Source organism: Cygnus atratus, chromosome 2, assembly GCF_013377495.2.
Source record: "Cygnus atratus isolate AKBS03 ecotype Queensland, Australia chromosome 2, CAtr_DNAZoo_HiC_assembly, whole genome shotgun sequence".
Lineage (NCBI taxonomy): Eukaryota > Metazoa > Chordata > Aves > Anseriformes > Anatidae > Cygnus > Cygnus atratus.
In genome coordinates, this window is record NC_066363.1 from 6,321,709 (window position 1) to 6,335,314 (window position 13,606).

Genomic DNA, 13,606 nt, shown 5'->3' on the forward strand with positions numbered 1-13,606 from the left:
CTGGCTCAACCCCGATTTGTGCATGTTTGTTTTATTTTAAGTATTAGTCATGTTTGATAACTAAAGCAATCCGTGAAAGAGGAGGTATGCCCCGAGCTTCTAAAGCAAACACAAAGCCTATCTGCAAGGGCTGGGTTGGGATCTACGTGCGCTATGAGACGGCAACCACGGCATACAGGAGCCATGGCCTTTTGTACCACCTCTCTCTCCCCAGCTCCCACCTTTCTTCATTGTGTGTTTGTGCAGGAAAGCCTTGAAAGCTAAAGGAAGGGCCTTTGAAGAAGGGGAGCAGGAGCAGCCCTCCACAACCACCAGTGGCAGACTAACTGGACCAAGGCGGAGCTTCTGGGAGAATATTAGACACCAAATGCTGCTGCTTCACGCCCAGCCAGCCCTCTGCCTTCCCCAAATGTATGTGCAACGATACGTTACCTTGTCGTGGAAAGCTGTGATCAGCCAGAGCTCTGTCTCCAGGTTTGTCCCTCTTTTCTCTGCTGCGATAAATTGCAAAAGGTTTTCATGCTTCATGCCAGGAGTATTGAAAATCTCCCTCTCGCTCTGCCAAGATTGCTTATCCTAAAGCAGGGAGAAATGCACCATCAAAGATCACTCTTCCTTTTAAAGCAAACAGCTCCTTCAGCTCAGTCAGAGCTGCTCATGTTCCTCTTAATGCCATTCTCCAGTGTGAGGATGTGATGCATCCCTTCAAAATGAGGCTGTTTTTCTAAAGGGTAGGTGCTGGACGAAGAATGGAAGTTGCTGTTCTCGGTCTCCCTTTTCCAAAATTATCCTCGGCTATTCCTAAAGCGCATGTTTGGGTTTAGATTCCACCCCCCTGCCCAACCTCACTGAGAAATAACATTTCTCAAGATTTCCGAAGAAAGAAGGCAGAGATAAAGCCTGTGCATGCAGCACCCAGATCTGCATTGTAGCCGTAATTGTTACGACTGCAAAATCTAATCTAGGCTCTATTGAATATTTACTAGTAGGTCACAGCTGGCATGGACAGAAGATGTGCAAATCTCCTTTAGCAACGCTATGACAACAAATACAGGGAGAAAAAATTAACAAATAAGGAGGTAGCAGAGGAGCACAAAGGCGTTTCAGTCATTCTTCTCTCATTTGACTTTTGATTGCTCTACTCTTTCCATTTACCATTCCTAGAGAGTCAAGTCAGGAGCATTCAAAGGTTTCCTGGAGTGGAAGACGTGAGCTGAGAGACACGCTGCAGTGCTGTGAGCTTGCACAGTACCAGGGCTGTGCCTCTCTCTGTAAGCTGAAAATTGTTTGCTAGGTTGGGGTCTGGGTTTAGGATTTGTGTGCCAGGGCAGGACACACAAAGCCAGGGATTTGGTCCTTTGTGCACTTCGGGCATTGCAGACCGGCTTTTAACAAAATGGCCATTTGCAGTGATCCCGTGGATTTCAAAATGTGCTTGTTTGCCCTTCTTGCAGCAACAGCTACCGCAGGAAGCATTCGGTAATGAGGTAACACAGAGAAAAGTATAGGGGAGGGAGGGTCCTTGAACTCTTTCCCCCAGCAGAAGAACCCAAATACATCTTTGTAATGGTCTCGAAAACACCTCCACAGGCACTCGGAGTGTCTCAGCACTGGCAGACAGCTCTTCAAGTGAGCACCGAAGGTGATGCCCTTCTCACCTGAATAGGGAAGATTTTCACTGCCACGTAGTCGTTCATCAGCTGAGCCTTCCACACGCAGCCGAAGCGTCCCCTTGCCTTGATCTCCAAGAGCTGCAGAGGCTTTAGGCCAACCAGGGGAGAAGGAGGTGGTGGGCCGGGGTCCTGCACAAGAGAAAAACACTGTCGCAAGTTGAAGTGGGACTGTAGAACAAAGGGGGAGGAATGGAGAGGCTGTGTGTGGGGAAAGAGAAGTGAAGAAGGGGCCTGTTATCTAATCCAAATTATTGAGATGTGCTCTTCACAGCAAGAGCAGCACTAAATTCCCTATTTCGCTTTGCAGGGTATTTGTACAGAACATATATAACAACCTGTGCCTTCAAGTGTCACTCTGTGTGTCAAACCACTGCCTGTCATCCTCTGGCAAAACCTGAATTCTCCAGTGTTTTCAAAGCAACGGCTATTTTGGGCTGTAAAACACTGATGACCTCAAGGCTACCTCCTGCCAAAAGTAGGAACTTTTTCACCTTTGTGACCCAACGGCAAAATACACCTAAAACCTCCAACTGCTTTGCAGTTAATTAGGAGTGCTTCCCATAGCCCTAGCAATGGGCAGTAAACAGGTCTGTCAGCATTATAAAGATAGTATCTGTCGGGAGAACAACGCAGCCCCGACATGTGGCAATGGAGCTCTGTCCTATCTACTTTCAGCTTTGAAAGGCTCTCAGCATGGTCTGTACAGGGCAGAGGAAGACGGCAGAGGAAGCTGCTGGCCCCTTCAGAAGAAACCAGAAGGCTCAGGGCACAGCAGAGCCAGCAAAGACCAGTTCTTGATGGCTTTGGGCTGTGAGGATGACCTCCTGCATGCATTCTCTGGTGGCTCATAAAAACTGAGCTTCAACAGGGAAAAAACATCTCCTCTCACCCCATAAAACTGATAGGGACTTTCTAATCTCTACAATCTCCACTCCTCCGCAAAGTTGGCTGAAATTAGGCAATGGGTTTGACGGTTTTGGAGGACGAGTTGCCACCAAAAAGGGTTGTGTAACTCCATCCCTTAGGAATTTTGGAAATGGTGATAACCCGGTCTAAACCCACCAGCCTCACAGGGGGTGCTAACACTGTCATGGGGCCGACTGTAGCGCTGACCTCATAAAGATGGAGAAGAAAAGTTAGGCTACCTGAAAAGTGTGAAATTTGAAGAAAAATGATGAAATTGTTCATGGTAAGGGTGGTGAGGCACTGGAATGGGTTGCCCAGAGGAGCTGTGGGTGCCCCATCCCCAGCACTGCCCAAGGCCAGGCTGGATGGGGCTGGGGGCAGCCTGGGCTGGTGGGAGGGGTGCCCTTCCAATGGCAGGGGGTGGCACTGGGTGCGCTTTGAGGTCCCTTCCAACCTGAACCAGTCAGTATTGTAGATACACTGAGCAGCCTCTGTGCCTTCCATAATGTACAAACAGAGGGAAACGACTTGGAGAAGCCAGAAATTTCTCCTCACCTCATTGATGTCGACGTGCCCGTAGGGGGGCTTGCGGTGCCGATACATCCAGAAGGCCAAGAGGATGGCCATTGACAGGACAGCAATGGGGAGCAGAGAGTACACCAGGATGTTGAGCAGAGAGGGCGTTGGTGGCGGCGGCTCGTATATGACTGTGAGGAAAGATCAAGGAGAACATGGGGAAGGACCCTTTAGAAGCGTAACCACACCGTGAACTACCTGTCCAGACATAACCAAATACTGTCCTTTCTTCTGCTCCAAAGTCAACAAGGCTTAGTGGCATGTCTCATCACATCCATTCACAAGGCTCCACCATTTACTCTTTTCCATACTGCTATTACCAACAGTCCAGTGGTCCAAAGCACACTTTGCAGAATGAGCTTCCCTCTGACCTTTATTTAAGATGGGCATTCTTACTGGGATACGTAAAGGCCGAAAATTTCCTCCTCTTAACCCTTCCGAAGATATGAATCGAGCAGAGCATGAAACCCCTCACGGAGTTGCTTTGCCTTGTGCAGTGATTGACAAGACGTCAGTTTTCAGTAAAGTGCTGCAGGAGCCACAATCAAATGCACTATTCCCACAGTAGTTCTTGTTCCAAATTACATCAGTGCAGTTGAGACACAAACAATGGGAATACTAAATGGAGCCATGTTGCTATGTTGGAGACAGGGAAGGAAAAAATAGCAAGACTTGCCAAATTAAACAAAAAAACTGTGAGAGAAAGAATATTTGCTACTAGGTTGCTACGGGTACATTAATAACAGGAGATAATAAAAACCATGTAAACAATTAAAAACCTAACAGGAAAGCCCAGGAAAATCTGATAATGGTCTCTGGGAACATCTCAGTAAATGCAGGTAGTTGATAGCAAAAGAAATCATCTTACGGAAAAGATACACCTGCTTTAATAATTTTTATTGAATGATACTTGAATGTGAGCCTACGGCAAAAAGAACCAGCACTTTTCTATTAGCCTCTAAAGCAGGACCGACTATGACTTTTTTCTCCTTGAAGTACATCCAAAACCTCACACCCATTCCTTTTAATCCTCAGACCAACACAACACCGCGTTTCACCCAATAAAAAGCAAAAACTCTGGATGCCCGAGGTTTTTGGAGTCTTGTGAAATGAAAATTTAAGAAGTAGCTGTCAAAATGCCTTTAAGAGATTGAGTCTTGATCCCCCTTGTGTAAGTTACACTGACCTCTTCCTTGAGAGCTTGTAAGAGCCCACTGTGAACATCCACCACCAAGAAAACCCTATCCTCACTAGTGATGGACGAAGTGTTGGTACAACACACTTTATCCAGAGTTAAATTACATTAAAAAACTGTTCTTAAAGAACCTTAGGGAATTTGGGAAGTTTGTAAGCAAATGACAAGTTGCGTCCTGTCAGATGCATTTTTGTGCTCAGCATCCAGCAACCCAAAGTAATCACAAACTGGGTCAAGGCAAAGAGACCCCCCCAGTTCCTCATCCACAGCAGTCACTCACCTTCTGGGCCGGTTACTTCAGGCAAGTGGGTGAACTTCTCATTGCAATAGTTGCCCTCGCAGCAGCAGAAAAAGACTTGAGGGTTTTCTTCTGTGGCTACACACTCCTGCCTGCGTCAGGGAGGGACACGCACACCAGCAAAGAAAAACAACGTCAGCCAACTCGTGTCTTTGGGAGCAAATGCGGACATCCCACAAAATCGTCTTCTCCACATGCCTTGTCCTGCCGGCACAGCCTGGCAGGCTCTGCTTACAGGAAACCCGGCACTCACATACCCCAGTGGATAGCGGGGACCCTTGAAAAGGCCATAAAGGAAACAAATGCTTCCATATGTACTGAAGGCATTAGATGGTGAATAATAAATAACAGCAGGCTCCGCTAAGTGAATGAGAAGCAAAAAAACAACGGAGAGGTGCCTTGCATCCTGAGTTGTGCCTCTCCTGCAGCCTGTACCTATGCTACCAGGGGAGAGAGGTGTTTGAGCATGCAATTAAAGCTTGTGCCATAAAGCTCGTATGAAGAGGGCTGTGCTAAGACTGCTCTCACAGGTGTTAGCATCCCTAACTGTACGCGCTGCAAGACACCTGCAGTGCCTCTGATTGCTGAAGGCAGGAGGGAGGCTGGAAGTTTGTTGGTTTTTTTGAGTTTTATCTTCAAGTGCCATCTCCTTCCCCTTTAAAAAAATCCCATACCTGTACGAAAGCCTTTAAGGAATTCAGGTTGCAGCCCTCGCGTTTCTGATTTCCTCTTTATCAAGGCAGCCTTCTTGGCGCTGTTTCCCTCCCCGTTTTGCAAGGCGTGAGGGGGCTTCCACGTGCCAGAGCAACTCCACTTCCCCCCATCCTCCCTCTCCCACAGATCAATGCAGAAGAGATGATTTCTGCAGGGCTCCAGCAGTTCTTTCTTTCTGTTTCTTAAATACCCACTTCCCTTCCCTGCCACTTTTCGCGGCGTTGCCCTCTGCTTTTAGTTATTCCGCTTGCAGAGCTGCTCTCTGCAGAGAGCTGTATCAAACTATTTCCTGAAGACCAGCTAAATTATATGCATAACTTCCTTCCTTCAACCACTCGGAGGAAGTAGCAAAACAATCATATGTGTTTGACATTATTACTCATTTATGAACCCATGCCAAGCCTCCCTTTCTGTGGTATCGCTGACTTAATGCCACGAGGAGGATGGAAAGGGCTCTCTTAAATCGTCATGCAGGGTAGTTGTCAGGACTTTACTCCTTTCAGGGGAAAAAAAAAAGGCAGCTTTAGCTGAAATGCCTCACGCCAGGCCTCAGCTGGGAAGCACTTGGTTGGTTTGGGGGCCTTTTTCTTTTTCAACTTCAAAGAAAGCAGCTATTTGAGTTATTCAAATGGACACAGATATTTCAACAAGTTAAGCAATGCTTCCAGATGCTTTTCCTTGAAATCAGATAACAAGCCATTTGGATTTAAAAGCATCAGTATTGGAGTCTTCAATAGCAAACACATCCTTTGCTAAATCTGTTGGTTAAGAAATCAAGCTAATGAGTGAAAACAGCCTGCTCCACATCTGCAATTCATTATCCCTGTCTTTCAGTTGGTGCGCGCTCAGGGCAGCCATCCAGGTACATCTGACATGTTATACTTCGCAAATATTAAAAATGATATAGTGGGAGAGAATGACACATTTTTCTATGGCAGCAAGAGCACATTTCAAGGCAGTTCACGTGCTCTTCAAGGGAATGTGAGCACGACCTCTCCGGTGGGGCTGTGTAAATAAACAAATAGCACCCGGTTGATTTTTAACCAGTCCCCTTCCTCTACAGCCTTCAATGCACGTGTGCCGCGTTCTGGTTTCCTTAATATAAGGAGCAGAGGAAGGAGCCCTCATCCTCAGCATCCCGACTGTTGCTGTCCTGCAGTTGTCACCTTCCTGTGACACAGTTACATGCCTGTCTTGTAACACCAAGTGCTGCTGATGTGCTGAGCCCAGAGATGCTGCAGGAGGGCCCAGCAGGGCCATGTCCCGCATGCAGGGGACACTGCAGGGAGCTCCAGGTGCACTGCCCAAGGAGCTCAGCACCCAGGAGCTCAGCATCCCGCACAAAGGTGCCGCAGATGGAGAAGGGAAGGGCAACAATACAGCACCGCTGATTGCAAAAATCATCTTTTAAGCTGTTTTTGCCATCGTGGGATGCGACGCTACCTGCATGAAAGACTGAAGAGGGCACTCAAGGGAAAAAAAAAAAAGACTCGATTTAAACAGTCCTTATTTAATTAAAGCTAACCTTTATTTCAAATGCTGCTTTCAACACTTGCAGTGTTTGCTAATTCTCAGAACATCTTTTAGCTCTGCCCTGAACTGCGACTTTGAAGAATCGGGCTGCAGGATAATGGATGCTCAACCCCAGGGCTGAGAAAAGGCTTGTGAGGAGCCCTGGAAACTTTTAACCATTGTAACGGAGCAACACGTTATGACAAAGATTAAGAAGCACTACATCCCTGCACGGAGACTCTCAGTGACAATACAAGTGTCACTGCGTACGAGAGCAGGCACTGAAAGGAGAAATCTGTTTACAGTAAACACTTCTGCTTGGAAGTAGGGAACTGGAGTGACCTTCTGTTCTCAGAAGGATTGGCATTAAAAAGACTAATGGGCCAAGAAGGATTGATTTATCAGTTAAAAATAAAAAGTTAATTTTATACAGAGCCCAACCATGCAACTGGCAAGGGAATAGGTGTGGTAGGAAAGCAAGCCTAGCGCTAATAAGAGAAGGAAGATGAGGAACTAACTCACAGCTGGGACGTGCCAAGACAATAGGCACAAAACCAGGGACACCGTGCAATGACTAAGGAAAACTTCCAGCCATCGGACAAAGCTGGTCCCAGCTAAAGCCCACAGCTTAGGACCTGGTGTCCTAAAGCCTTTGGAATCAGAAGCTACAAAAATGATGCTGTGATTGCACGAAGGTGACAGCAGTTTATGCTGGTGTGATACCGAGGGAAATCCTTGAATTTTGTATTCTGATACTGCTTATTGATAGGGCTGGGCTTTGTTTGGTTGATGCTTGTTGTTTTGTTCTCGCTTTTAACAGAAACGCTGCCTGAGCTCAGAACTACTGAGCATTGTCCTTTTGAACCGGGAAACTTCAGAGGGCTGTATTCTTTAGCTGGAGTTATTTTCCCCTCTGTAGAATTGCATTAAGGGAAATGAGAAAAGACTAGCTTATTCTCCCAGCTATGTAATGAGGCCGGAGCCTTCGTACTACAAAGCTGCTCTGCTTTTCAGCTCGCTACAGGCAGCAACACGCAAACATGAGCTCTACTTTTGCTGTCCCACTCTTTCTCCCAGCCCATCTCTTCGCTCAGCCGAAGAACAGTCAAACTTTTTGCAACATCACAAATGCCAGAATATCTCAACCTCTAAACACCCCCAGATATCTGTGTTTTTTCTTTTTTTTTTTTTTTTTTTTTTTTTCTAGAGAGCTCCAAATGATTCCAAGTTTTCCTTTGTATCGCCAAATGCTCTTGGAAGAACATATTGCTCTTCGTTTGATGGTACAGGACACGTTTTTCAAAGCATGCCAGAATTATCAAAGCTTTGCTAAGGGAAAGGAGAAAAAAACACCACACAACAAAAAAACTTAAAGTGCATTTTGCAGCCTCTATTTAGAAACTAAAGTGATAATTTTGAGAGCTGCATTAGCAACAGAGGTAATTACTGGGGATGAATGGGCCAATTGACTTGGACTTGCTTTCTTTTCCTCGATGCAGAAATCACAAGCTTTTGCGCTTAGAGGAACAATTAAACCTGCCTTCAGAGCAACCGGTTAGGCTATTACCTGTCGTAACAGTTGAAGTCGTCTAACCAGCAGCCTTTCTTCACCAGCTCAATAGAGCCCGAGTTGTTTCTCCAGGAGGCGTAGCAGTGGAGCCGCTTGTCCTTCTCCCCCTCGCAGCGCTCCACGCCACTCTGGTTGGTCTTCTCCAGCTCCCAGTTGGCGTTGTAGTAAATGCATTCCCTCGTCTCCGCCTCCCCGTGGCCTGGTCCTGCAGCAAAAGTCAAAGCCCAAGCACGTTCAAGCAAAATCATTCACAGATCTCGGGAGGCGCATCTCCACGGGGCTTTGGTTTGGGTGACGCACGCGTTGGTATCGAACTATGCTTGTCATAGACACGAGCTTCAGCACGGCGTGTTCTCCTTTGCCAGCAGAGATCAGGTTGGCCTCGGCTCACACCAGGAGCCTGTGGTGAAGTCAAGAGCCCAGCACAGGCCCCCCAGGTCCCCTCTGGCCAGTGCCTCAACCACAGGTCCCTAGCACAGGGAGGCACACAGCAACCCATGCCCAGTTTTTTTTAACCACAGAAGTTTAGGAAAGAGAACCTCCTAGGGTGCTGCTTGCCACGTGCAGGGCTGTCACACAAGGTAGTTACAGCCTCCCTCTCCACCACTACTTCAGGAAACACCATGTAAAAATAAAGGGTTTATTATGTGGGTAGGACATAACTGGAAATAGAGAATATTCATCCTGCAGAGGAGGGCCAGACCGGTACCAAGTCCTCACTTAGATCCCATTTCAGGCTTATTTCGCTAAGCCTCCTCATGCTAAATGCCATGTATTTATTTCATGCCGCCTCTCCACCCGAGCAAGACCCTCAGCAAAAGCAACTCCATTCCCCGAACAACTTTGGTCACCCCACATAGACCTCTGGCCACCACAAACCAAGGGCTCTCTGTGGAGAGCCTGTCTTTTTACTACATCACGACCTTGTATCAAAGAACCAAGGAGTTCTTGCAGCCCCTAAAGTGAAGCAATTCCTCCACGGCCATCAGACCGCACAGCAGAAACACAATTATAGATACATCAGTTTAAAAAAGGAGTTAAGCAAGGACATGGTGATATCCACACATGACACGTTTTGTCTTAAACGTTAGAAATCCTCTCTTCATTTGGAAATACTCTGCATCACAGCATTTTGAAGATTTGTTTAAAATGAGAGGAAAGAAGGAAACCAAACACACGAGATGTGAGCAGATAGCCAGAAATAGCACCATGAAGTGCGTGGCTTTCTGAATCCTGAGATGTTCTGCAGCCATCTGCCCTTGGGATCACCCAACCAAGGCAAGGTCAGACCAGGCTGTTACACTGATGGATCGCAATCACCAAAAAAAATGTAGGTATCCCAATAAACTGTGTGGACAATTGGGTAAAAAACACAAATGGGTCCCACAGGATGGTGAAATGAAAGTGCTGTGCTCCCAGAATAGCCAGAGCTTTGCAAAACACTGAACTACGCTTCTGGCAGGAAAATTTTGCAGTGTTTTTACGACTCTGCCTTCTCCCAAGGCCGTGTGTGCAACTCTTAATGTTGGGTTTAAGGCGGTCAGGGCCACGTCTGGATGATCTAAACGCAACTTCATCTGTGATTCCTGCTCCACAAGGCAAAGCAGCCACTTCTGAAAGGTCTCTAAAAGGTGATTCAATTCAGCTTTCAGGAGACACGGAGCAGTGAGTGGTTTACAGCTGGCAGAGAAAACACCCAGCCAGGCACAGACATCAGCTCCTGACCTTGGACACTCTTTGTAACATCGCACTTACCCCATCTGAACACCCATCCACCACCAACATAAGCACACTCACCACCCTGAGCTGGAGAAGGCAGCACTGCTCCCACCCGAAAAGCTGAAGTGTGAAGATTAAAGGACTGGTCCCATGTGAACAAGGAGGGAGCCTGAACTACCTTCCCACAGCCTGCAGCTCCTGAAGCCCCCACATCTCCAGACTGTCACCAGCGTCAGCTTCCAGTTTTGCAGTGCACAGTGCACTCAGGAGACGGCACCTGAGCTGGAGATGGCAACCAAGCTATTGATGCAGCCTTCTGCTGGCCACAGGCAGCAGGTAAGGAGTGCACAGCGTCACAGCACCCTGCAGCTTGGAGAAGATCTTCGAGATCATCAAGTCCAACCATCAACCTGACCTACCGAGTCCCGACACCAAACCACATCCCTTAGTGCCACGTCCATGTCCCTTTACACCTCCAGGGATGGGGACTGCACCACCTCCCTGAGCAGCCCGTTCCAGTGCCTAACCACCCTTTCCATCAAGAAATTCTTCCTAATGTCCAATCTAAACAATGGTGCAATTTGAGACCGTTTCCTCGCGTCCTATCACTTGTCACCCGAGAAAAGATGACTTGGTACAGAGCAGAAGTGTGACTACGAGAAATGTGACCACAAGATGACTGACCACAAGAAGTGTGACCACGGTCGCTGCGTGGGCTGGGGGTGATGTGCCCAGCCTGCTCCCGGTACTGACACACCTGACCTCAGCGATGGGTAATTCTTGTGGTACGGAGCAAACCCATCGGACTAGGAAGATCTCTTTGCATTTTGAAGAGGTGTTCGATTCTTCAATAACTCTTTTTTGGGAAGTATGTTTCATCTGCATCATGGGAGAGACTGGAAGGGAGGAGGGGTACGAGCAAGTCATAAAGCTGACTTCAGGAACTGGAAATTATATTCAAAGCACACACGAACAAGAGCTCAATTTCAATAGCACCTGCAGGTTTTATCGGCACTTGCAAAGCTCCATCTGAGTTTTCCTCTGACAAGTTGCTTACTATAATAAAAACAACCTACCAATATCCCTCAACACGGAACAGTGTCAATATTGACACTCCTTGTTAAAGCCTTGATACTTGTTCTGCTGCTACTTATGCTGTGCTTTGTTAGGGCAGATTAAGCGTTTTTGCTAAATAAGAGTTAAATCAGCAGGAAAGCGAGGGAGCATCGCCTCATGTGCAGAGGGGTTGATGTCTTTTTATTTATAAAGGAATGAGTAAATATCTTAGCATCATTGTAATACTTAACATGGCTTCCAGCTGATACTCACTGTTACCTTCTGGTCCACTCCTCGAATCCCATTTTGTAATATCTTTCCCATCAGCCCAACCCAAATCCTGCTTCTGCACTAGACGGAAATTTCCTCTCCCTCCCCCAACCAAATCTCCCAGAAAGGAGGAGATTTAATGAACCATTTGGCTGGGAAGCAGCCCCAAAATCTAATCCCAGCTCAGCTACCGCTGTCTGTAACCTCAAGCAATACTGGGCAGCCTCTGCTTTCTCCACCTGCGCCGAGGGCCGATGCAATGCACAAAGCTGTGGGGAGATTTGAGGTTTCCGCTGTGCTTTGAAAAGAGAAACTTCAGCCTGCTAAATCCTGAGCTCAGCCCAGGCTCCCTTCCCCCAAGACAGTTGTCTTTTCTGGAACAAGTTTCAGATTAAGAGTACGATCTGCTTGCAAACACGCAAAGCGAACTCTGCAAACAGCAACCGCGCCAAGAAAACGGCCTTTCGCAGTTTTTTCCCCCTATCAAAGTTGAACAAAAGCACGTACGAAGTTTGGGATGGATGACTAAATACACGTACGTTTCCCTTAACACCGCTCTTAAGGATGCTCACCTTCGGGAGATGCTTTAAAAATCCCGTGTGTTTGCTACCTGCTTTCAGATCTTCTTAAAAAGCCCCTTGGTGAGCATCCCCAGCCTGCTGGGTGCCCGGAGCTGCAGGAAACCCTTCTGCTTGTGCCCGAGAAGGTCTCAGCATGAAGGACACAGCTCCAGGAGTGGCTGTTGATGTGCCCGCTGCTTCAGCTCATCAGGAAACCCTCCCACCTTGCTCTGGGATGGATCAGGCAGAGAGCAAAGTTTGCAGCTGGCTGCCTTATCTGCATTCGCTGTGTTAAAACCCCCTTGCAATGGAGGGAGAGAAGGGTTAAAAATGGGTTTTGTCCCTTGGAGGGGGAGTAAGAGGAGGAAACCTCTGCTCCTGCTTCTTCAAGGCATGAAGGTCTTGCTGCCTCCTGTTTCCCCCTTCCATCACGGACACATACCCAGTTCCCCAAATCCCCATGAGGTCTGCAAGAAATGCCAGGCTGGAAGCTGCTGCGGGTGGGAGAGGTGCAGCTGAGCCGTGCCCCGCTGCTTGCTTCAAGCTGCAAGAATCAGAGGGTTTGGGCCCAAAACGGGCAAGGGAAGCACTCTTCTCCTTCCACCCGTGCACACCTGATGCAACAAGGCTTGGCTTGGAACACGGGCTTCTCTTTGTGCACAGCAGCACCGACTGGTTTTAACACCACAACCTACAAACACCCATGCAGTGAATAAAATCTCAAGTCCTGCTTGAAATCGAAGAATAACGAAGAATTAAGGCTTTGCACCAGCGGCTTAGTTTCTGGCACCCTGCTGCACCAAGCTGGAGCTTCGGGGACGATGCAGCACGGCTTCTCCCCAGCCTTCCTCGAACAGAAGCCACGCACAAACATCCTCAAAGCACCACCCAGCCCAAACAACACCCAGCACCCCAACGCTACGAGGACAGAGGGAGCCCACCCACCAGCACCCAAATTCAGCCGAAAAGCTGTCATCAGCCTGATTCCCTCAGGTGGATTTTCTGCTCCAAATAAGCGGAGCATCACCAGGGTTTTGCCGAGCAAGGCCCCCAGCATCCATCTGAGGCAGGTAATGATGGAAGAGGAGCCGAGGCACCGTGCGACGCGGGAGGACCACTCCTGCACCTGGGAGCCGCCAGGCGCACGGGGAGCTCATTAAACAGGGTCCTCCCGACCCGCAGGACCTCAGCCTTGGGACCTTGCTGTTGATCTGAGACTCAGGCTCTGCTCTCCTCATTTGGAGCGGCCGACAGATCAACGGGGCTGTGTCATTATCCGACAGCCGCTAAATTATAGCCAGGATCCTGTGCAGCAGCGCCGGGTCTAGGTGTTAGCAGTTGCTGGGCTCCTAACTCATAATTAGATACACAGGGAATATCTTCCCCAAGGCTGAAGGCTGCTATAAATCTCAGCTCCTTATCTCTGCCTGCCCCCTTTTTAAAACCTAAAATGAAAGTATATACGAGAAGATGGGATGTGTCAAAATAGTCTGCATAAACACGGAGTGATTTCCCAGACAGTCTGTTTGCCTAACTGTCAAAACCACCGGGCTTTAT

The 13,606-nt window shown here is 48.0% G+C and overlaps 1 protein-coding gene across 2 annotated transcripts in view; it reads right to left on the reverse strand.

Annotated features, from left to right (window-relative positions):
- The window catches only part of ACVR2B (activin A receptor type 2B), a 90,949-nt gene that overhangs the window by 10,217 nt on the left and 67,126 nt on the right, over positions 1-13,606 (reverse strand). Inside the window, exons 2-6 of one of the 2 annotated variants that reach the window (XM_035554378.1) lie at positions 8,442-8,649; positions 4,631-4,740; positions 3,135-3,286; positions 1,659-1,802; positions 433-576 (exon numbers count right to left, since the gene is read on the reverse strand). In XM_035554378.1, the coding sequence (XP_035410271.1) occupies positions 433-576; positions 1,659-1,802; positions 3,135-3,286; positions 4,631-4,740; positions 8,442-8,649 (758 nt within the window). Of the gene's footprint in view, positions 1-432; positions 577-1,658; positions 1,821-3,134; positions 3,287-4,630; positions 4,741-8,441; positions 8,650-13,606 lie in introns of both variants that reach the window. The other variant, XM_035554377.1, reaches the window with a different exon arrangement.